General features: G+C 41.4%; 1 protein-coding gene across 3 annotated transcripts in view; it reads left to right on the top strand.

The window, feature by feature from the left end:
• LOC146381208 (rho GTPase-activating protein 44-like) overlaps positions 1 to 24,828 on the top strand; it is a 104,819-nt gene extending 79,991 nt beyond the window's left edge. Inside the window, exons 14-22 of one of the 3 annotated variants that reach the window (XM_084937126.1) lie at positions 4,180 to 4,293; positions 5,149 to 5,240; positions 5,356 to 5,536; positions 9,815 to 9,832; positions 11,945 to 12,136; positions 12,889 to 13,422; positions 14,000 to 14,115; positions 15,705 to 16,088; positions 18,107 to 24,828. In XM_084937126.1, the coding sequence (XP_084793252.1) occupies positions 4,180 to 4,293; positions 5,149 to 5,240; positions 5,356 to 5,536; positions 9,815 to 9,832; positions 11,945 to 12,136; positions 12,889 to 13,422; positions 14,000 to 14,115; positions 15,705 to 16,088; positions 18,107 to 18,258 (1,783 nt within the window). In that variant the 3' untranslated portion in view covers positions 18,259 to 24,828. The remainder of the gene's footprint in view (positions 1 to 4,179; positions 4,294 to 5,148; positions 5,241 to 5,355; positions 5,537 to 9,814; positions 9,833 to 11,944; positions 12,137 to 12,888; positions 13,423 to 13,999; positions 14,116 to 15,704; positions 16,089 to 18,106) is intronic. The other 2 variants (XM_084937124.1, XM_084937125.1) reach the window with 2 other exon arrangements.
• The last annotated feature ends 582 nt before the right edge of the window (positions 24,829 to 25,410 follow it).

The following is a 25,410-nucleotide window of genomic DNA, read 5'->3' as shown; positions in this document are numbered from 1 at the left end:
ATTCAGACTGCAGCTGTAACACTACAGTATCTGTTGTTTGAAACTGACCGGAACATATTGGGATGGATGTAGCCATCATTATGTTTTTTTGAGCCAGAAGTGATCATATTTTGGATGAGCGCGTGGGCTGCTAACTTATCAGCAAATGCCAGCATGCAGGATACAGCTGTATCCATAAACTGTGTGGGAATAATGCGCAGAAACATGTATATAGGTTAATATAATGCTAATACACCAAAACTGAAACCCACACAGAAACTCTTTAAGGTGCTCCAAAAGGCATCAAAACGAGGTCCAGCTTACCAAGTTGAAGGAGAGGTGGGGTTAGCACATCTCAGTTGGCTCCAGCTGCCTGTATCACAACCAGGTAGTGATGTGTCAGTCGCAAATGAAACGGCTCTTAGAGCCCACTCTTTGAAGTGAACAATGCGAGCCGGCTCCTTATTGGGAGCCGTGGGTTGTTTTTTTTTTTTCTTTCTCTCACCCTCTCTCTCGCACTTTTTTCCCGCTTCACTCCGCACGCGAGCCTTGTGCTTTGCGCTGGGAAAAGGGGGGAGGGGCGGTAGTTACACTCAGTAGCACAGGAACAGAGCGGGAGGGAGCCAGGGACAACAACGTCACATTAGAAAGGTATAGTAATCATCCACAACTATTTTCAGTTGCGGATGATAAAGGATTCAGAAAGTTTATTGATGCAGGCCCATATGACAGAGAATGTGAATCTTCTTTTTGTTTTCATATTTTTTCATATTTATATTTAATTGTGTTGTGGTTTGCAGTGTTTAGTGTTTAAATTTGTTTAAAAGGAAAAAGCTGAAAATTTAAATAGTTAAAAGTTGAAATGTAAATAGTTGGTTTTTGTATTATATGATTTATTTATTACATTTTATGTGGAGTGAATAAATATAATAATAATGGATTGCATTTATATAGCGCTTTTCGGGGCCCTCAAAGCGCTGTACAATTCCACTATTCATTCACTCTCACATTCACACACTGGTGGAGGCAAGCTACAGTTGTAGCCACAGCTGCCCTGGGGCAGACTGACAGAGGCGAGGCTGCCATATCGCGCCATCGGCCCCTGAATAAAAGTATATTTACGGTGGCCCCTAGAGACAAAGCACGTACAAACTCCAAAACACGTACAAACTCCAAAACACGTACAAACCCGGAAGCACGTACAAACTCCAAAACACGTACAAACACAACAGAAGTGCTCCAGGATGCCAGGGGCAGTGTTGAGCTTTTGTTACCTAGTGGCTACACAAGCCAGGAAGTACCAACGACCGGATTTGGTGTTTGGTAGTAACAGGTAAATTTTTTTTTTTAAAATTTAAAAAAATTTATTTGAGTATATATGAGTGCTTGTCCATAAATACACAAACAATACACATATGCTTTCAATTGTGTAATTTAAGTGCTCTAGGTAGCTCTGTTTTGGAAGTTCAGTTAACGCTAGAAATGTGTTTTTGAGTTTGTACGTGCTTTGGAGTTTGTACGTGCTTTGTCTCTAGGGGCCACCGTATATATTTATATATAAACATATATAAACATATATAAATTAATTAAAGCAGCAAAACAACCTGAAGAGCTGGCTCTTTTTAGTGAGTCGAGCTGAAAGAGTCGGTTCTCTAAAAAGAGTCGGAAATCCCATCACTACAACCAAGTAGCACCAATCAGTCAAAACAGCCACGCCCCTAACTCTTCACTAACATGCGGTGACGCTAGCGTTAGCCGTGTTAGGACGTTACCTGAAACAGGTGGTCAGGGTGAGTCCACAGGCGCACACCTATGGGCTCAAAATGTGGTCATAAATATTTTGTACTTGTAAATCGGTTTTGTACTTGTAAATCAGGATTTGTATGTGTAAAAAAAATTTGTGTGTGTGTAAAAAAAATTTGTGTGTGTAAAAAAAATTTGTATGTGTAAAAAAAAATTTGTGTGTGCGTAAAAAAGATTTGTATGTGTAAAATAAATTTGTGTGTGCGTAAAAAAGATTTGTATGTGTAAAAAAGATCTGTGCGTGCGTAAAAAAGATTTGTGTGTGGACTTAGCCAAAAAAAACCCTGCAAGTTACAAGTACGAATTTTGACCCTATTTTTCTTCCTTTCATCTGATTGGTCAATGTCATGTCAATCACAAATGTAACAATCCAATCAGAGAACAGATGGGTTTGGCTGTCGGAGGGGGGCTTTTTTTGAACTGCAGGTCCTTGAAGGGAATAAATGCCCTTTTACATGCCAACCCAGCGTTTTCCTTCATCACCACGAAGGAAAACAGTCTGTGGTCGTCCGAGTTTGGGGATTTTTGTGTCACAGGTCTATGTGTTTAATATAGGGACTTCCACAGCCTTTTCAACAGCACTGCGGACCGCGGGGGGGGGGGGGGGGGGGCAGTGTTTTGGAAATGACAGTCTTCATTACAAAGCTTTCTCCGTTATCAATTAGCATACATGTTTTTATTGAACATTTGAAGAACTAGCAAAAAAAACCAGAAACTCTTGTAGAGGACATAAAGTCAGAGATAGAAAAGACAAGGAGCAGGTGCATCTAGTACATGTAGAGCTGCTGCAAAAACCCACAGAGCACAGCAGCCAGCGCAACAAATTCTGGATCCTTTGCTTTTAGTTAGCATTAGCAGCACATCCTGCGTCTGATGTGAAAGGACTTTTATGCTGCGCACTGTGACTCACAGCCATGGTCCCGGGTCAGCTCTGACTTTGTGTTAAACTAATCCTAAAGTAATAATGGTATTTCTAACCACTGATATACCACAACTTTACCCTTTCAACAGCTACTGAAAGCTAGGGGACCTAGCTGCTACCCTTCAAGGACCTGCAGTTCAAAAAAGCGCCCCTCCAACAGCCAAACCCATCTGTTCTCTGATTGGATTGTTACATTTGTGATTGACATGACATTGACCAATCAGATGAAAGGAAGAAAAATAGGGTCAAAATTCGTACTTGTAACTTGCAGGGGTTTTTTTGGCTAAGTCCACACACAAATCTTTTTTACGCACGCACAGATCTTTTTTACACATACAAATCTTTTTTACGCACACACAAATTTATTTTACACATACAAATCTTTTTTACGCACACACAAATTTATTTTACACATACAAATCTTTTTTACGCACACACAAATTTTTTTTACACATACAAATCTTTTTTACGCACACACAAATTTTTTTTACACATACAAATCTTTTTTACGCACACACAAATTTTTTTTGCACATACAAATCCTGATTTACAAGTACAAAACCGATTTACAAGTACAAAATATTTATGACCACATTTTGAGCCCATACACACCCTTCGTTCATCATATATCCGTGTTGGGCAGAGTGTAAATACTGAGGCTGAATGGCCTTTATACAAGCACACACACTTCTTAGCACTGCAAGGCTATGAGCACAAAACAGCAGTGTAGAAAAATCGAGACAGCCAGCCGGTGTCTGCCCAACCAATCAGTGAGCTCCTTACGTCACACCTCGTGGCTAATTTGGATTGCTTGAGATTTTGGAAAAAGATTGTGAAAATCAGTTTTTAAATTTGGAATTTGAAAATGGTTTTTGAAATGAGGTTTTTATTGAGAGTTTAATACTTTTTTTGTGAAATTCATTTTTGAAGTATTTATTAATGGATTAATAATTCATTTTAAAATGTTGATTTATAAATAGTGTTTTTATTTTAAATGAAACAATTAAATAATAATTGGTAATGTTTAATTTTTGTTTTACATTTTTTCCAAATGCGGGCGGCACGGTGGTTAGCACTGTTGCCGCACAGCAAGAAGGTCTTGAGTTCAATTCCACCATCAGGCCGGGGTCTTTCTGTGTGGAGTTTGCATGTTCTCCCCGTGTTTGCGTGGGTTGCCTCCGGGTACTCCGGCTTCCTCCCACCGTCCAAAGACATGCAGCTTGTGGGGATAGGTTAATTGGTTAATCCAAATTGCCCATACCTGTGAATGCGAGCGTGAATAGTTGTCTGTCTCTCTGTGTTAGCCCTGCAACAGACTGGCAACCTGTCCAGGGTTTACCTCGCCTCTCGCCCTATGACAGCTGGTGTATCAGAATATAACAGTTTCATGGTCTAAATGTTTAGATAGAGAGGTTGAATGTACATTTAAATTCTGTTTTTATTGAATAATCTGTTTTCTGCACCTTAATTAACAGGTATTTAATCAAATTCCTGTCCAAACTGACTGACTACCAGGATGTGAACAAGATGACGCCTGGAAACATTGCTATTGTCCTCGGACCCAACCTGCTGTGGACTCAGAATGACGGGTGAGTTATAGCAGATGCATATACATGTGGCTTGTTACCTTATCCTCTTCTGTGTGATCATAACTGAACACAAAATGCTGGATCTTGGTACCAGTGAACCATGGAAACAAATCGGCTCATGATGAGAGGAAGAGTTGTGCCGTGTGTTTGATTTGATTATTATTGTGCACTTATTTCATCCTGCTATCTCATCCTAATATTTTCACATCATGAATTATGCATGTGCTGAGATACCTTCTATACCATGACTTGCAGTTACAATTTAATTATGAAGTTAAACAAACAAAAGCAAGGGCCAGATTTAATTAGAGGCAAGCGAGTGAAGTCACTTTAGTTTTATTGTAATTGCTGCAGGTTTTATCATGCACTGCCTCCTGCTTGTCCCTTAAAATCACTTTTTCATGCAGTAACTTGATGATTAAAGGTGGCAGACAATGAATGGAGGGACTCAAAGGAATTCTCTCATTGCAGCTCAGTTTCTCTTCCTCTTTTTCTTAATCGAAAACATGGGCTGCTACTAACAAAAAGGCCTGCAGACACACAACTTCATCCATAGGAGACTGCTGTTATTATACCGTATATATTTAGGAGAAAGATGATGACTTGGCAGTTTTGGATAGGGTGAAGGACGTCTCCTTTTATATCTCTGTGTAAATCTTACAAACTCGTCATCCCCCTTAACTTTTAATTAGTACTTTAATAGACCACAGTTCTGAAATGATTTTAATTTTCTCATTTTAATGCTTTGGTAATATCATGAAAATGTGCTAATCACCCTCTGTGTGAAATTCTTACAGACAGACAGACACTTCTCCCCCCCAATTAAAAAAAGTGTGTCTTCTCCGTTTGCTCCAGGAACATCACGGAGATGATGACGGCAGTTTCCCTACAGATCGTCGGCATCATCGAGCCCATCATCCAGCACGCCGACTGGTTCTTCCCAGGAGGTGAGGAGGGGAAAAGAAGAGGAAACAGCCCTGCTTTGTTTGTTCTTGAAGTCTTAAAATGGCATTTTAGAAAATAAAATACTGAGTTGTTCCTGTTTTCTTCTGTCTTCGTTAGAGATCGAGTTCAATGTCACAGGAAACTACGGCAGCCCCGTCCACACCAACCACAACGCCAACTACAGCTCGATGCCGTCTCCAGATATGGATCAGATGGATCGCAAGCAGAACGACCAGAGCCGGCGGCCGCTCAGCGTCGCCACAGACAACATGATGCTGGAGTTTTATAAGAAGGACGGGTATGACTCTTCTGTGTCTCTTAGCGATGCATTTCAGAGCCCGACCGATATGTTGGCAGATATTAGCTATTTGCGGATATTGGTACTGGCATTTATGACGGCTAAAAATTATGAGAGTTGATCTTGTATGATTTGTTTCAGAAAGCTCTCTGCAACTTCCCACTGGCAGCATATATGTTTGAAACACAACAATCAGCAGATCCAAGCAGAACGTAAACAAATAATTCACAGAACAAGATTACTTTTAAGCTGTACTGTCATAGATTCATAGATGACTGCACATAACAAATATATTCAATTTTTAAATCGCCAAATATTCAGATTTTCAGTGAGACTGAGATTCTTCAGTCTCACTGAGACTGAGACTGAAGAAGTCACTTGGATGAGTGACGAAACGTTTCTCCCACAAAATGCTACGTCCAGATGAACAGAATCAACTTTTGGACAAGTATCAGTACATTTTTAGCACATTTGGTCCATATTGACATGATAGAGTCACACAGTTTCTGCCGATCCAATATGTGAATCTCCCGTTCCACCACACACCAAAGGTCCTCTACTGGATTGAGATCTGGTGACTTTGGAGGCCGTTTAAGTACAATCAACTCACTGTCATGTTCAAGAAACCAGTTTGAGATTATTTGAGCTTTGTGACCTGACATCTATTACATGGACATGATGGACATGATCATTAACAATACTCAGGTATGATGTGGTGTTTAAATTACACTCCGTTGGTCCTAAGGGAATTAAAGTGTGCCAATAAAATATCCCCACACTATTACACCACCAGCAGCCTGACCTGCAGGATGGAGCCGTGCTTTTGTGCTGTTTACTGCAAAGTTGCAACAGAAATCAAGACTTTTCAGACCAGACCACATCTTTCTGTTCTTCTATTGGCCAATTTTGATGAGCTGATGTAAATTGTAGCCTCAGTTTCCTGTTCTTGGCACTCAGTGTGGTCTGCTGCTAGAGTCAATCTGCTTCAATGTTTGACCTTTTGTGAGTTCAGAGATGTTCTTCTGTGTCCCTCATGGTTGCCTCCATATAAGCTCAGGGTAACTTAGCCGATTTCCTCTGACCTCTTGCATCAACGAGGCATTTTTGCCCAGAGAACTGCCGCTCACTGGATATTTTTTGTCTTTGGTCTTTTTCTGTAAATCCCAGAGATGGTTGTGTGGAAAAAATCCCAGAAGATCATCAGTTTCTGAAATACTCTGACCAGCTTCTCTGTCAGCCACTCACAATTTTGTTCTTTCTTCTTGATACTTGGTTTGAACTTCAGCAGATTATCTTGACCATGTCTACCCGCCTGCATAGATTGAGTTACTGCCATATGATTGGCTGATGAGATAATTTGCATTAATGAGCAGTTAAACTGGTGTGCCTAATAAAGTGGCTGGTGAGTGTCTGTTGCAGTATGATTTTAATATGCAAACAAATATAAACAGTTTATATGTACACAGACTGACTCCCTAAATAAAACTGTTTCTTCAAGCAGAAGAAATAGTGGAAAAATAGGCTTTCTTGTCTAAAACTTCCACTGATTCCACCTGTTTAAACCTGTCTCTGAATTAATTAGCAGTCTTCTCTGCGTACACTGTCATCCAGCTGACTGACAGCTAGAGACATTTTTTCTAGACAAGGCCACATTGAGGCTCATAAACTTTCCACACGACTGCTTCCTGACAGGGTCGGACGTGTGAAGTAAGAGAAGGAAAATTCCCCAACGATTACACAAGTTTGCCGTGAGAAGTGACCTCAGTGAGAAGCTCAGTTTCACTCTGAGGTGGACAGAAAACGATACAGTTTCACTCTTTATCTACAGGACCGGCCCTCATAACTTTTCTCTGCAGCTCACTGAGACATCTGGAAGTGAGAAAGAAAAAGACAGAGGGTGAGCTGACATTTAGTCTGTGAAATGAGCAATCCGACAATCCTCAAACTGTGAAGAGGGATTAGCTGAAAACCAGTCAGTCGCTTTCTTTCTCTTTCACTGTCTGAATCTGAGTGTCTTTCTCTAATGCTTTAATACACCCATAGTCTTATCAGGGCCTGGGGGGAGCCTGAGCTCTGCAGCCCAGGGGCCACAAGTAGCCCGACTAATTAAACCTGGACCGTGTGGGTCGGATCAATAGAGCTCAACTTTCAGTAGAAACAGTCCTTAGAACCAAAGGCTGTTGCTCCACTAAAAGAAAGTCTGCTTTTACATGAGTGCTCTTTAATTTCTTACTTAATTTATGTCAGTTTAATAAGTTAATTAATATTTAGATACTAAACTTGCGGCACTTCTCTGCAACTCTGGGAGAGCAGGTGATGATTAGACAAATAGCCCAACATTCGTCTTCTTCTTTGACACTGATAGCACAGATTAGATCCCAGCTTGGATTAAAAAGCAAGAATCATTATATTCACTTAATGTTAAAAGTGTAAGTTTAAAGGGCACCTATTACAGCCATTTCCAGCCCTGTAATCTTATTTTTGGATTCTTCTGGAGTAGCTTTGCATGATTCACAGTTCAAAATAATCCTAGTTTGTCTTACCTCAGCCTTGCTACAGCCCTTCTCTTCATCCTCTGTCTGAAACTCACAGTTTGAGCTCCACCCATTTTCTTCTGATTGGCTGAGCCACATAAACAGAAGGTCTGAACAGCAGGTGGGTGGAGCTTCCATTAGACTAGTTGTTTTATTTTGCAGTGCGCTTCTTCAGCGCACTGCAAAATAAAACTTATGATACTTATATGTTTTGTTACACAACACAACCTGATTGATAGCACTCAATCACTGAATCAATCACAAGAAGTGCAATGCTAATGCTAGATCACCACCACTAAGCTTCTATGTGCACCACAATTATCCTGAATGTTAATTTTGCTTGTGTAGCCATTTATCTTCTGAAGTAAAAGCTTCAAAATTCATGAGTCAGGTATTTACTACGTAATTTTTTGCAATAGAACAAAAAAAATGTTCAGAGCTACAAAAACTACTACAGAATGTATTAAAGCATTAAAAAAAAAAACCCTGAACATTTTTAGAACCCACTGCCTGCGAGTTCAGGGAACTAGAAGTGCAAAATGCTAACTCATTTCCAGGTTTTAGGACTCATTCACTCTACTGAGGTCTAAATAGAGGTACTTCATGATATCTGCCGAGTTGCAAGATTTGCTCCCAGAAGAACTGTTTGAAGTCCTTTAAGCTGGTGATGCTCTTTAGCAACATTTCCAAATTCCACCTTTATACTGGCTTCATACTGGCCAGGGGTTGGAGAGCAGCCATGATGGCTCTTCTAACATCTGCTTATATATATTGTATGACGAAGCCGGTTAAATCCATAAAGATTTTATGCCTTTTTAAGTCTCCTGCTGCCCTGTTACAGCAGATCTTAGGACTCCTCCATCTGCCAAATCCCACTTTAACCCCTACTGATGTTTGATGACTTGTCGGGATCTTTTGGGAAAGTTGTTCATTTTTAGGAAAACTGTTACAAAAATCTCAAAATAACATCTGTATTTCGTGTAAACCGATAAGAAAGACTGATGCTGCATTAGGGTCTCTGTAACCTATAGCAAATCGTTGCTATGGGTTACAAAACCATCTTTGTTAAGGTTTTCTCTGCCACCCTTATATTTAATGTTGTAATATAAATCTTGTTCACTTCTTGATTTTGATGAGAGAATTGATATTGAAAGACTTGCCAAAGGGTCTGACTGTAGGCTGGATTTCTATAGAAAACAGATGTTGAGAGTTCAGAAATGCTGCCTGTTGAAACACGTCCTTTATCGTGAACTACACTAAATCACTGCTGGTTGTGACTGGGAGTGAAAGTCTGTGCAAAACTCACTGAAAGATCCTTCATAAAACCTGTTTCTTCCCAGGCTGTGTGTACACGCTTGGTAATATCAGTAGAAATGCTTGTTATTGCTCAATCAGAGACCAACAAAAAGGAATGTCAAGACAGAGTGCCAGTCATTTTTACTTTGTGTTTCTACCACTGCAGAGAAACCACACTTACTAAAGACTCACTGCAGCTGCAGGAAACCTCTCGCATATTTTGGGGGATTTTACTGTATCCACCAGGGAAACATTGACCTGATTATAGCTAAATTCCTCCTTAGTTTTCGACATGGTTAAAGCCTCGATATTTCACTGTTCTCCTCTCTTAAAGCGTTATCCTGTTTCACTTCTTTGATAACAATGCTATTAACGAGTCCAAGCGGACGAGTCTTTCGTGGTCTCTGCTCGTGTCCTCACTGTGCTTGTCTCTGTTTTAACACTGCAGCATTAGGAAGATACAAAGGTACGGTATAGCTCCTTTTCCTCCACTCATCCTCTTGTCACTCTGTTCATCATCTGTTCGTCTCAGCTGCACGTTGAAAGGAGCTGTCTCTCATTTGTCATGTGTCTGAGTGTGTATTGCTTCATAGGGGTGTGTGTGAAATGATATATTTGGACTCCTGTAGTTCAGTGTCTCAGCAGAGTGGGGGGACGTGAATAAACAGGCCTGTTTCTCTTTGTTTATATAAGTAAGAGGCATCTTTGCAGTTTCTGATACTGAACTGACTCGTTCAGCCTGTGGATACAATAGCCTCTTGTTGCTTATCTCACCTGACTGCATAGTTACAGTTACTGTTTTTGTCTTATCGTACTAATTGAGGGGTTTTTGTGGTAATCTGTTTGAAATGGAAGCCAGTTAGTTTAGCTGGGGTAAAACACTATACTTTTTACTGACCTTGCATTATCTGTGTTATTGTCTAAGTGCAGATTGGGTAGGGGGACGTCTGCTGCTTGTGGTCAACCATCTATACAGTGTGCAGCCTTTTAGTAATTAAATAAAAAGCTTTTCGAATTAGATCAGCCCTCCAGCACAGCTCTGCTCCATCAGCCGGAGTCAGCTGTCTACATGTGATGGAATTTTTCTTTCTAATATTCATTTGTCCAAAACGCATTTTAGACTCATTAGAGGATACTTCCTTTAAACAAAGGAAAACTCAGGAGGTTTAGTGATTTATGACCTGCAGCATCGCCCTGAAAAGTTAGTTTACTTTTGTGTTTGATTTAAGACAACACTACTACTACTACACTAGTAGTAGTATACTTGTGTACTTATGGTAAGTGTATAGACAAAGTATCCAACTTGACAGAGTTATTGACTTTAAAGTAGCCACCTTGACATCACACGTAGTTTTGAAGTACAGTAGGTAATGTACCAAGGTTTTCCTCTAGTTTACTTTAAATAGGGCCAACATTTACAACATAATGCTGTATTTGCTAAGAAACAAAGTGATTCAAAGCATAAACTTGCGAGGAAAGGTTTTACTTTTATAGAATCTGACTTCTGTTTGGATCCAGAAGAGTCGCCACCTGCTGGCCATTTGAAAGAATGCAGGTCTGATGCAATGGCTTCACTTTCATATCTTTTCATATCCATCTTTTCATTTTTATTTATTTATTTTGTTTGTTTGTATTGGCTTGGCTTGTGTAGATTTCTTTCATTTTTTTGAATTTGTTACCAGGCAAGGGTCACCTTTGATATAAAATACATAAAACCACATTTGGTTTTATACAGAAGAAGAGCAGCTAAGAAGGGAGTGGTGGGTGGATTTAGTTACCTTGGGCCTGCTGTTCCAACAGACTTTGTGCCATATTAAGTTAAACTACGTCAAACCCTAAGAAGAATTGACAAACCTTAAGTGTGGCATCGATCTTCCTCAAACTCTAGACAGCCAAGAGACCTATATGAGATCGATCAATTCTGTCTTAATGACACAGGAAAGTACATGTGTAATTAATTAGTTTGACAATGACTGTTTTCCTCAGTTAGCAGAATCAAGCCCTCAGTGGGATAAATGCATTAAAAACCCTGCAGAATTCACTGGATTAGCACCAGCTGTCTGAATTATATATAAGTTGAAGCCCTGAAACAACATACCGTTCTCATCAGGAGACAGTGGAAAAGATGGATGTAGCAACTGTGATGTCACGCACTGCTTTGCGAAGTCCTGCTCTGGCCTCATTTCCTTAGTCCTGGATGTTTCCACTTGCATGCAGCCATCAATTAATTCTGCTGATTTGCACTTAAAATGAAAAGGACGGAAACGCACATCCTGTTTCATCCAAACTACTTTTTGTTTGTTGAGTTATTTAAAATATATATTAGTTATTTTCCATCATGTTGCAGGAGAATGTGTGTTGTTGCATGCTGGGAATCGTGTGAGTGAAGCCGAGCGACCCTACCTGCTCGTCTGGGGTCGGCCTTTTTTAAATGCACTGATATAAATGAGAGACAGGAAAGCCGATCCCTTTTACCCCCCGGATGATGTGTTTTGGGTGTGGAAACCTGACCCCTGAACTACACACAGACAAACACGCCCTTTGACTTGATTGGCTGTGCATCTCTGTCCCACTGCAGCATGGGTGTCAGGGTGATGGACACTTCTTGGGTGTCGCGCAGGGGATCGTCGTCTACGCGTAAATCCTTGTCCACGCCACCGAGTGTGCACCCCCCCACCCCACCCATTGATGCGCTCATCCCCGAGCAGCCTGGGGAATTCTCAGCCTCCCCCTCCCCCACCCCTCCTCCCACTAGCAGCGACCGAGCCAGGTAAGGCAGTTGTGGCCCCACCCGTCCTCCTGTTTCACCTCCCCACCCCTCCTTTACTCCTGCTCCACGCCCGCGCACACACCTGCTGCCGCTGCTCGTTCGTCACCGCGTCTGCTGCCGCGCCCTGCAAATGACACCCGAACTGCGCTGTCTGCCCCTTCCAACCCCCACCCACCCCACCTCCACCCCTTGTTTTCTTGTCTGTCGTTCATCCTCACCTCTGTGTGAACCCACCCTGATGAGGCATGTCATTTAGAACTTCTTTTCATTTCAACATCTCCTCACCCCCTGAATTTCCTGAGTCACGCGTGGAGTTAATTTTCTGCCTGAGTGGTGATACTGCATATCATGTGAAGATTTCACTTCTACTTAGGGCTGGGTTTAACCAAAATGTGTTGAAAGGTTCATCCACAGTTCAGTAGAAAACTATTTATTGCTGCATGTGCATGGATCACATCTCTATTTTTCTTTTGCCATCAGTCCGAGCATCATTAGCAGCATAACGGTCCATTGTCGCAGGAGCCTGCAATGGATGAGGTGGCTGATTTTCTGTTTTATTATTTTGTTTTCTTTGTGCTCTTCCCCTCCTGGAGCCTTCACTTCACTGTCCCAACAACGATTACTCCTCACCTGATTTTTCCCCTGATTTTTCCCTCGTTATGGACCAAACTTAAAGTTTCAAATCCACACATCCCTCGTCCTAGAACTAATGAATTCATCCGCTTGAATCACTGATATTTCTATCATTGCAGTTCAGACGATGCATCCTCCAATTGGTCGGACTCCTGTTACGCCTACCCCTCCCCAGAGGAGGAGAGGCCGCCTCCCCCTTACCCCTCTTCCTCTTCTTCCTCCTCTTCCTCCTCCTCTTGCTCTTCCTACTCGCTCCCTCACCACCATTTCCGCACCCGAACACCTCCGGGTATGCGTCCCGTTGCCCCCAGCCCCGAATCTGTGCCCCCTGGCCCGTCCCCTCCACCCCGCCGCACTGGGTACAGCCCGCCCCCGCTCCCTCACTCCCTGTGCCCGTCCCCTCAGCAGCTTGATGTCAATTCCAACCCCAAACCTAACTCCCTGCATCTGCCCAAACCGACCTCCCCGTCTATTGCTCCGCATGGGCCCCCATCCGAAACGAATGGCTCCTCCCTTTACATCAAACCCCCGCTCGTTCTCACTCGTCACGATCTCTTCCTTGGCTCCCCGAAAACCCCCAGCACCCCTCTCCCTGCTCCACCTCCATGGGCAGCCTGTGCCTGTAGCCGGGAGAGAGGAGCCAAGCTGACGAGGTAAATACAGAGCCCTGCTCAACCCGCTCCCACTAACAACACAAATCACACACAAATAAGGAGAGGCCCCTGCAGGGACAAGGAAGCACGAGAGAGGGGTGATTTTTTTAAAAAAAAGAAAAAAAGAAACTCCCTTCAGTGCCACCCTACTCTGTGTCCTATTAACTCGCTTGGTTTGCAGCTGTCACTTATAGAAATCAAAGCGCTTTAAGGATTCCATTATCACATCCATCTTTAATTTTGCTGCCATGTATGCAATCCATAACTTTCCATGTGAGCAGGGTATTCAGGAGCCTGTTGCCAGGCAACAAAGGAAATCCAAAGCTTTCAGTCAATGATTATAAAAGTCAGCGTTAATGAGTCAGTGAGATTTTGAATGCGAAGGCAATGATGTATGCAGGAGCAAAACAGCACTGTTTGTGGTCACCCGGACAGTTTGAATTATGGCTGCTCTCATATATTTTCCTTTTTTTTTTTATAAAACAAAGAGATTTATGGAGGCAGGGTTAGTAAATTACAGAAGAAAGTATATCGTAATGTGTGTGTTTGTGTGTTTTGTCCTTCACTCTCTCCTCAGTACTCTGAAGAACAAGGAGCTGTCTCCAGTGATTGGACAGAAGGGGCTCCAGGGAGCAGTGACCTCTAGTGGACAGTCGCAGCTCTCTGACCACAGTCCGCACACCTTGAGGAGAGGTAATACAACTAACTGGGCATGTATGACAGGGATCTCAGCTTGTCTCAAAAACATGGTAAAAATAGTAAAAGTAATTACTTTTGGGGATTTAAAAACTCTGCACCTTGCCCAGTACTGTGACAGCAAAAAAAGATGCAGCACACTGTGTTCATTTAGCTGTCTCTCAGGCTCTAATAGAATCTGTCTAATCTATTAGTCAGTGCTGTGAATGAGGTCATTTTACGTTACAGTGGAACCTCTCGTGTGGAGAGGATGTAAATCTGCAAAAGTGTGTTTTCATTCATTGTTTCCACTCTGGTTGCTGCACAAAAGAGGGGAAAAGGTCCTTGGAAAAACACATAATAACTGACTGACGGCTGCAGTAGAGTTTTATCTGCTAAAATATCCTCAGACTCGAAGGATAAGAGGGCGATGTTTAGTTTGAAGAAATAAACTTGACTTGATGCTATGTGATTGAAGGGTTTAATTAAGGCAGGTATTATAATTAATGAGCAATTTGATGGGTAAATTTGTCTGGGGAACTTCAGAGTTTATTAGACTGAAGACGAGGCAAGCATCTCTTTTACACTTAAACTTTGATTTCACACATCACTTGTCAGAGTTGGCCTGTAAAAGAAATTGTGTTTTATATGATTTGACCAAATTTGACCAAAAAACAGCTTCATACAGAAGAAAAGAATGACAAGAGGTCGCGCTCTGATGAAGGTCACGATGCAGAAACATTAGTGCATTTGTTAATATGGCCAGAACATATTAAACATTTGAATTACATTGACTTTGGTTTAGCATCACACACTAACACACCAGGACATGCATCCTTTTGCATTAGAAATATAATATATATATATATTTTTTTTTTATTATAAAAAAAAGTTATAAAGTTAGCTTTTATAAGTTATAAAAGCTAACTAGGGGGTGTACTTTGAAAATCTGACATTTCTGGGAATCCTGATAACTGCATTTATTTTGTAAAACTGATACAAATGTGATAATCCTGTTAAACGTTTTATTTAGGCATCTTTTTCGTAGCTTCCCACACTTTTTTAAATTACTTTAACTGAAAAACAAAGATTTCAGATTATGCTGGTAAATTCCTAAAACTCTTTTATTTTGGAAATATGACTTTGGTTCATCCTGATAACTTTTTCGTGGCTAACAAGGAGCTTTTATGTTGGAAATCTGGTACTGTAAAGCATCCGGATACATTTCTATGACTAAAAAGTGATTTTTGCTTTGAAATAGCATGTCAAACGTTTGTTTATTCTTAAAGCACACTGGTTGCTTTTATTTCAGAAATATAGACATTTGTTATCATGGTAACTTTTTTTTAATAACTGTCAGCTTTTATATTGAAGATCTGGCAAATTAAAGCAAATTTCTTTTACTTTGGAAAAATGGGCATGTCAAAGTTTTTTTTTTCTTTTATGTTGAAAATCTGGTACTTTAAAGCATCACCACAGATTTCTATAAAAACTGAACACTTTTAATTTGACAAACAGACATGCTAGCAGACTGCTAAATGCCTTTTATTTTGGAAATATTGCAGACCCTGATCATCTTATGTTCTTTCTTGGTGGTCTCTCTACAGCAAAGAAGCTGGCTCCGATCCCGCCTAAAGGCCCTTACTGCCCAACGGGAGCCATGTCCGACCAGTCCACAGGTCAACCGTCTCCAGTCAGCCTGTCTCCCACTCCTCCCAGCACCCCCTCCCCATATGGCTTCAGCTACCCGCAGGGATATGCCACCATCAGCTCCCCGGGTCAGTTGCAGATGGTCACCACCCCGTCTCTGTCCTCTCCGCCCTCGTTGGCTGGGACTCTCACCAAGGCCAGACCGACCCCCAAGCCGCCCCGGCAGAGACCCAGCCTGCCTCCTCCTCAGCCTCCATCCACACCTGGCACTAGTCCCCAGCCTCTGGAGCACTCATCTGGGCTCCTGGACGGCCTTTCTCCTGGGGAAAGCATGTCCACTGGTAATGCTAAACTTGACCGTTTTTTTTAAAGCACTTTGTGTTCGTAATTCTTTTTGCTATATGTAGATTTGATAAATAATATGCCATAGTTTGACAAATATTATGAATTCTTATTATTTAAGTTCATGTACTTGGATGTATATGCACTGTTTTTGGTCTATTCATGACATTTATTGGCAATAATGATAGATGTAGGATAACAGCAGACTATCCTTTGGTGTCCTTCTCCATCAGGAGAGGAGTCGTGTATTATGCATTTGTTTGCCTCTCCATCACCTGCAGGTTCTAATCATGATTTTCATGTAATTTCTTCCCCTCTTATCGTCTCACCTGCAGCGGTATGAGGCGAGAGGTTCAGTGTGATTCTGTGTGTGAGAGGGACTTTTAGGGTAAGCAGGAGTTTCTGTGCTAAAGCCTCCCTTCCCCTCCTCTTCGGTACCCTCAAACCCCAAACATGGAGCCACCCGCTGACATGCTCACAACACAGTGAAGCTGCCAGTAGATGCAGGTTTAAGATTATCCGCTGCTCTACGGCAGCCTCACTCATATGACCATACAGGCGCTGTGTTCAGTCCACCTTTTACTCATTTTGTTGGCCTTTGCATGGTGGCTGAGACTGATGCATGGCTTACATGGGCGTGCATACCGGACTGTCCACCGATCCCAACCTCTCCCGCGCTTAGGATTCCCACCCATAATGCCCTGCTCCAGCTGCCCCTCCTCTCCCTGGCTTCATCAGTCACCCCACCCACACACCCCTCACGCTTCCCACCGACTCCACCTCTGTCCCTCAGTCAGCGCACTTCCTGTCTGCACCAGTTTTCCATCACATGTTGTACACTAGATGTCTTCACTGTCAATATTATAGTAATATATTATATAAGTACACATGTACTGCATGGCATACTAGCCAAATTTCTATATAGGTAGGTAAGCACAAGCACCAAAGGTCTGTAATATATGAAGGGAGAGCTCAGCTTATCCAGGTAACTTCAGGTCTAACCTGGGGTTTTCAGTATTATGTAGGTTGTTTGCCTTTACTAGGTATATTACCATGGTAACATGGCGTAGACCTAACCTGGATCGAAGCAGAAAATGTTTAAAATTAGACATTAACAGTTATGAAGTCACCACCTACTGACCAATCAGTTCTCTGTCAAATAGCATCATGTTTCCTTGAGTCTCTTGATTGTAAACCATCAAATTTTTACTGTCAGCCTTACAGTCTGAGTTTTAGTTTTCTTAATATAGACTAAACCTTGTTTTTTTAGCAATTGTTTTCCAGTCTTACTGATAAAAGTGTCTGGTCGGATTCTCATAGTTAGACTGATGCATGCTGGGGTTTAGCCTGATTGTTGACGTTAGGGTGAATCCAGATAACAGAAAGAGATCCTGGGTACGCTGAACTTGCCTTGCCTCAGAAGCCATGACCCTTTGTTCCCTGCTTGCTTGCAGTAGATAAAAAGAGCTTGTAAACTGCACAGATATTGTTTGGATTTTGTTTTGCCTGCATATATTAAGTCCATGTGGTACATCAGCAGGATTTTGATTTTGACAAATAGCCACAGGGTTCAGTGACAGGAAATCTTAATTGTGTTGCATAAAATGCTAGTTTGGTCAAAATGATCTAACTTTATCGATAGTTAGTGTTTGTTGTGTCATTGTCCCCTCTACACAGAGTTAGCTCCACACAGACACAAGCTCTCACATTTTTCAAAGTCATCCAACGGGCCAGATTGGAGTCTTCTCTGGGCCAATTCTGGCCCCTGGGCCTCATGTTTGACACCCTGCCCACCATTAGGGAATGGTGATGTTCAACAGACACATACACTTTTTACACTGTGAATCCCTGTCATGCATTTTTAATTTATTTCTTCACGCTTCCAACCTTGGTTTGGACGTCTGCTGTGTGTGACATCATTCAGCGCTGATGAATCACATCTGGAAGGATCTTTTTCTCTGTTTGCACGGTTTTTATCTGTCTGCTTATCCTCTGCTTGTTCTCTCTGCTCTGCCAGATTCCCTCTGCAACTTGGACATCCCCGTCATTAACATGGAACTGGACAGTATTTTTGACTTGACCCACATCTCCCCCTTCAGGAACTCACAGCTGGAGTCGGCCAACAGCAAAGAGGACTCGGAGGAAGAGTCTGAGAGCACAGTGCTATGACGCCACCGAGTTCCCCCACCCTCTCCGTCAAGCTACTGCTGTGCCGTCTCGATCATTCATTGACCTTTCACCTCTCCAGCTGCATTAACTTCGGCCTCAGCGGCCACCTCTGGACCTCCTCATCACGCCTCACCTGTGCTCGATCCAGAGGGGCCAGCGCGTACAAAATAAAAGTAAAATACAGTAAAATAAAAAAATCTGGTGAACACACATACACACGGTTTTGGCGACAGTGTTGTCAGGGGAAGATTTGACATTTTGCATTGGCTGGATGTTTGTTTTTTTTAATTTAACTTAATGTTTTCTTTTTCTTTCTGCCTTATTTGATTCACTTGCAATATTGCCTTTAACCTCACTCACACGAGACTGGAAACAGGCTGCTGGGAGGATGAGTGCTCTTTGCTGCTGCTGCTGCTTTTCATGAGTGAATTTCAGAACAAACTTAACACAGTGCTGTATATCTGTCCTGTTAACTTCCTTCTCTCACCGTTCATCTCCTCTTGGCTTGAAACGCCTCTGGCCCCGAATTTCAGTCCCACTTGAGCGTTCACTGTGAGTGTGCCAGTGTGTCATTTTGGAAAGCGCGCGCGTGTGTGTTTTGCTAGTGTGTGTGACGTGTTAAGTGAAGTGGTAATTGTATTATATGATGTTGCACTGTCGGTGTCGTGGAGCAAAAACAGGAATGAATGTTTTAGATGTTTAGAAGTTAACTAAGCAGGTTGGGAAGCAGTTAAACGCCCAATCACTCCTTTCTCTTTATAACAAGGCATTCAGTCAGGATATCAGTCACTGGATATTTATTGTTTATACTGTACATTTTCAGAGTGTATGATACGATTAACAATCTAACTCAGATCATATTTTGTATCCACGGGAGAGCTATATAGTTGATGCTGTCAGGGAGCTATAAAGTATATGAGATACATGCTGTAGTTTATGAAACGTCCACCAGTATGAAAAATGAAAAACTCAATTGTGTTTACTCAGAAATATTTTTTGGCAGGACGCAAAGCCGAATGAGATCTTTCATTTTTCTTTGTCGAGTTAGGCGTCATTTCAGTTTCAAGGATGTACAAGTTTGTAATTGTGAAGCCTGGAGTGCATAACCACATCGTTTATTTTTTAAAAATAAAATAAACTTCATCCACATAGCAATAGCGGAGGCTCTGAATGGCCAGCTCTGTGGGTGGGGTGCCCTGTGGGGTTTTCTTGTGTGTTTCCTTTGTCACGAGACATTAGACAGAAACCTATTAAATATTAAACATTTTGCATTGTTTACTTGGCAGTTTGCTGGCATGTAGTTGTCCTCTCTTTACTTTTGCTGGGCTCATTGCTTTGCTGTTCCCACTAACTGTTGGTCAGCGCATTAGCTCGATAGCGATTCGATGCTTGTCCTCAAACACTATGCTAAATAATTTGGCAAACCTAATTATTTTATATTGTATCACTTTTGGACCTGCTATCCACCCATCCATTATTTCTCTGCTGCCTACCTGGGTTCAGGCCATGGTAGGCAGAGATGCCCAGATCTCCCAATTTCCAGGTTTTCTGGTGGGAAACCGAGGAATTCTGCAGCCAGCCGAGAGCTCAAATCTGAATAGCGTCTGCTGGCTTTGGGCCAAGGTCGCCTCCCAGTAAGACATGCCGACAACACTTCACTTAGGAGGCATCATAATCAAACCACCTGAGTTGGCGGGTCTACTCTGAACTCCTCCTAAGTGGTTAACCTCCTCATCCTGACACTTTAGATTAAGGTCCCAGTCGCACAGGCCTAAAGACTGTCAGTGATCCCATGGTACCCACCGGTCACTAGGGAAAATTTGTATTCCGCAACTGGTTGCCAAATGGTTGCTAGAAATTGCTGGCAGTCTCTAGGTGAAATTGGTCAGAAAGAGGTATACGGTAATGCACCAAAGACCCCCTTGTGATTGCTTTGGTTGCTTGCAGATTGCCATGGTTGCTCAGCAGTAATGAAACTGTGGAAAGTACAATGCAAAGTGGAAATGGAGATCATTCGCCTTAAAAACAGTTGAAGTAAAAAATTAAAGTTTCATGTTTTGAAAGGTGTTGGATGCAGTTGTAAGGCACGACTTTTACTTTGATGGTGAACAGTCTCAGTTTCCTTTTCACATAGGAAGTAGCATGCGCTTCACTGCACTCTGAAACCCAATTGCATGCTTGTGCCATGCAATAATAATTTAGATCAGAGGTTCTTGGTGCAACCTTTGTGACCAATTTCACCCGGCGTCAGTCACTCACTTCCAACGATTCGACCAATATAACTTTTTCCTTAGCGATCAGTGGTTGCTAGGCAGTCATATTTAGGCATGTGTGATTGCCGTACACCCTTAGCAAGCAATATCATTCAATTCATCTGCTTTTCTTTATACTTTTTCTCTTTTTAGCTCTTTTTAGCTCAGTTTTTGGTCTCCACCACTTGATGAGAGAGACATATCTGGCTCTTTAGGTGCCCAACACTCCATTAAATGCACCGGCCAGATGCTAACTTTGTGTTTCCTGTTAGCTTAGCAGATGATGTTTGAAACAACACTGAAACCAGTAAGACTGACACAGAACGCAGGTGGAAAGATGCTAAAAAACAAAGATTTTAGAGATTATGAACCTGCTGTATCACACTCCAGGATTCATACAGTGCAAACTTGTATTGACATATTGAACCATTCTTGGGAAAGAGCAACAGCCCTGACACATTTAACATCCTATCATATCGTAGCAAAGCCAGAAAACAGTCTAGAGACACTTTCAGAAAAAAGGTGCTTGGTCTCTTATAAATAAGCACAGTTTTTCTGTCATTTTCAGCCACATTCACATTACAGTTTATAGGAACCCTGCCTGATGATGCTGATATTTTTGGTCTATCTTAGTGAACCAGAGGCAAGTGCAAAGATATGTGTGTATATGTGTTTATTTTGATGAGAGTATTTATACAGATATATTTCTGAATACTTTTTACTAGGTATGAGGAGCTGTGGTCGTTTCCGCTGCACATGAATCTGAGGAATTTTTTTTCAAGTATTCAAACGTGGGACCAGAATTGCTCTGCTGCCGCATCAAAACCTTTTCAGGAATCGCAGGTTCAGTTTAAGAGGAAACTTGAAAATCAGTTAAACTGGAGTAACAAGGTTTGTGTACGACAGCAGTAGTTTGCTATTTGCCTTGCGGTGGGTTTTTGTTGTGACCTATCCAGATTTATATGACTTTCCTTTTGTCCTGAGAACATCCACTACACATGGCCTCAAAGTCACTGTGCTGCTCTACCTGTGTCTTTCTTTAAAGCGCGATATCACTCACAGGACTCTTGTAAATACTGAAGCCTCTATACAGTTTGTTCTGTATATACTGAAGGGAGAAATTCATATATATATATAAATATATAAATATATAGATATATACAAATACTGTATTGAAAAGGATAAATGATGATGAACATCCATACTATATGTATAATATTATAATGTTGCTGGAACTAGCACAAGCCTAACATGGTACAGCAGACTGAAAGGTCAAATCTAGTGCTTGTTTTGCAGTTTCTGACCTCAGAATGAACCTCTTGAACTTTTAGATTTGATTTTAGACAACAAAAAAACAGCAACACATCACTGCAGCTACGTGAAAATTCAAGACGTCTCGTGCAGCTTTGAGCACATTTCCTGGTATATTTGAGGTTCATGGAAATGTGATTGTGTGTTCTTTAGAAATAAAAATAAGTGTCTGTGGGGTGCTGCAGTTGCAGTGACACATCGATCACAGTTTGAAAGGTTTAAACAGACTCTGCATGAAAACTGCTGCATTACTGTCTTTTAGACAGCAGAACCAGACAGCAATGCAACAGAGGTTATATATTTGAGAAAAAACAGGCGTTAAACAACGGTTTGCATAGAACAGATTTTTTTACAAGCAGAAAATTTTAAATTGGTACAAAAAAGAAATACTGGAGGTCATCCAAACCATCAAGATGCTTCTTTTATCTGACTAAAGCTTAATTTATAGTGCTGCATTAACCTGTAGAGACCCTGTATCCTCTGGCATAGCCTGGCATCCACCTTGCTGCTGTGGCAACACAGCCTACAGTGGCGGTAATATGCTCAAAAATGTATATTGATTATTACAAGGATAATGCCTCTGTGAACCAACGTGTAATAGCCTCTAGTTGCATTTAGTGTGCTCACAGTGTTAATGTAACACTGAAAAACAACTCATTTTGACAGTTAATAGAATTGAATATTGGGGAAATGACTCCATTCATGTTTATTTATTTTTTATATTACGACTGTAATTCCAACAAGGACATTTTAAGCAGTTGGTTTTTACACATCCAGTAGCTGCGGAGCCACATTGCCATTCAGCTGGGCAGGTGTTTCTGGCTCCTTTTTTATCTATTTGCTCTCTATTTACCTGTGTTTTCGCTTTCCACCACCTCCTCAGAGGAATGTCTGGCTGTCAAGATGCTAAATGCTCCACTGTGATCTCATAGTGACTGGTCCTGAGATCTAGTCTGAACCAACGCTGATGAGAGCAGTAAGATTAAGCAACGCTGGGTCTGATTTACCACCGTAATCGTGTGGTGTTTCTCTCTCTTTCCCGTTGTTCCGCATTTATCAGCTCCAAGTCCAACACAGCAGAGCACTGCAGACACAACAGCGCACAAGTATGATTGTAAAACCACGCCACTCATTATGGCGTGGGAGTCACTAAAGGACCATGATAGGAAAGAGAAATCACATGAGGGTCCAGACATTTTTAATTTGTAGTTTTAATTAATAATGTATCACTCATATAGCCTCCTCACCTTGTGGACATAAAGCCGTCAACATGTCATGAGACGTAGATTGATCATGATCTTTGATCGTGTTGTTTCCCTGTACCATAGCCGAGCCTTTCTGGATGCACATAACAGTGAATGAAGCAGCTCTGTTACTACGAGACCGAGCCCTTTCTTGCTTTCCTCGTTGGCTAGCTTGTTAGCTTGCAGGTGCTGTGGATGTCTGCCTGTCTATGTCATTTTGATGGGACGCTTGTTGCTGTGCAGACCACAAAGAACACTGGCCAGGCCGAACATTAAGAACCTGTATAAATGTGTGGGCCGGATTTATAATTTTCAGGGCCTTGATTTTTTTTTTTTAGCATAGGCAGATTCACCACAGGACTATAAATTAAGCTTCCTCCAAAAACTGTAGAAAAAGAAAGCTTTCTATCACTTAGCACCAAGAAAAGTTGTCAATCTTGAGCAGATTTCTCTGTTATGTTTGGAAAATCCATTTAATTATTGATAAAAACAGTTTCAGATTATTTCCTGGTACTCAAATGATCTTTGAATCTACCAACTTCTTATTTTTTGCAATAAAAGAAATGCTGTTCAGACAGATTTTGAATCAATGCAGCATGGTTTTACAATTTAAATTTAATATTTAGAAAAAAGTTTCTTTTTCAAATTTGCTGTTGCAGTTAGGCTGTGCTGAGGTGAATGGTCTGTCCTGTCTTTGTTTCTGTGTTACAATGTGCTGCTCTTCGTTTTTGTACTAAAGGGTCTCAGATCAAAGCCTGTACATACAGAACACGTCAAACACGACTTTATTAACAATAACCCAGTCGAGCAAAGACAGCCAGCAAGAGATTCCAGAGACAGTTTTCAGTATTGCAGCTTTTGCAAGCATGCCCTTTGAGCATTAAACTTCAAAGGCCTTTTTTTACATCAGTGGAATGTACTGATAGACAATGTCCACCACATAGGTTGTGATAAAGGCGCATTGTGTGTGTTGTGACATAGTTTCAAGAGTAAGAGTGTGCAGGGGTATCAAATATCGACATTGTGCTGTGTGGAAGTCGGAAGCATGCTTTTTAACCATGCCTATGAAATGCGTCTCATCTTTGGTCCTATTTAAATGTGCTTGTATTTATTTTTTATAAGTGAATAGATCGACCTTTGCAAGAAAAGAAGAAAATTCAGTGCTGCCCTTTGACCTTTTTGAGTCAAGCTCCCCCGTCAGTTCTGCTAAGAGTTTATTTAAATCATTCATGATTTCCTGTTTGCTTTCACCACGTATCCTCATATGTTCCACCGGTTTTATCTATAGCAAATCAAGAAAAGCACATCAGACTCCAAACAGACCAACAACGAAACAACATGGAGGATAAGACAGAATAATTCACTTTCAGACGACTGAACATCTGCTAAAATCAACTATAAATGAGAAAAAAACTGTGACGTGTAGGGTCACGTGGACCCGCGCAGTCTGTAGATTACACTGTGGTGCATGCAGCCATCTCCATTCATCCTTTTCTTTGCATAACTTTAAGTTCCAAGTAACGGGGGCCAAAACATAAAGGGAAAACGTGATCGATCAAGGAATCTTTTTTTAAAAAGTTCTTTGTGTCAAACTGTAGTGATGCTGTGGACTCTTTAAAGTTTGGAGTACAGATGAAATGCCTTTTCTTGGACTTGCTTTCTCTCAGTCACCAAGTGGAACACAGTGTAAGATAAAATGAGAAAAAAATTTAATTAATCCTCATCCGAATGTTGAAACTATTAAAAATGTTTTTTTTATATTACTCGGATGTTCTGTGCTTTTTGTTCCAAATAAATGTCATTTAAATCGGTGTAACTGATGACCGAAAGGCTTTCTGGAATATCAGGAGTGCAAAAAATATTTCCGGCAAGTACAACAGTGAAAAAGGACATTTAAATCCTCACGGGGTATTTCAGAGAACTTCTAATATCACTTCCGCTCACCGACGTTCGGTTTTAGGGAAACAAAAACCGAACAAAACTGGAAACTTTGTAGGTAAACTTTTTCTTCACGTTTTATGAGAAGAGCTCAAGACAAAACATGAAGACCCCTTTGACTGTAGTAAAACAGCTTCCTGTGAGTGTTCGGGACACCACAGCATCAGGAGCCTCTTTACAGCATCTGCCATTTTGATTTAAGGAACATGGACAGCTGCAGACACCACAGCCGAGCATGAACTCCACCACCTGCAGCTGCTGTGTTTTTTTTTTTTGTTTTTTTTTTGTGTCCCGTTTGGATCTTTAGCCATCAGAATTGTTGTCTTAAGGCCAAGAAAGATGCCAAGCGGATTTATTTTACCAAGTGGATCATCATGGCCTTGCCATATTGGTCCATTTGATTGACC

Source organism: Perissodus microlepis, chromosome 8 (genome assembly GCF_051167445.1).
Source record: "Perissodus microlepis isolate ML-2025 ecotype Zambia chromosome 8, ASM5116744v1, whole genome shotgun sequence".
NCBI classification, from domain to species: domain Eukaryota; kingdom Metazoa; phylum Chordata; class Actinopteri; order Cichliformes; family Cichlidae; genus Perissodus; species Perissodus microlepis.
The sequence above is the reverse complement of the archived record's forward strand: the minus strand, read 5'-3'. Positions and strand labels throughout refer to the sequence as shown.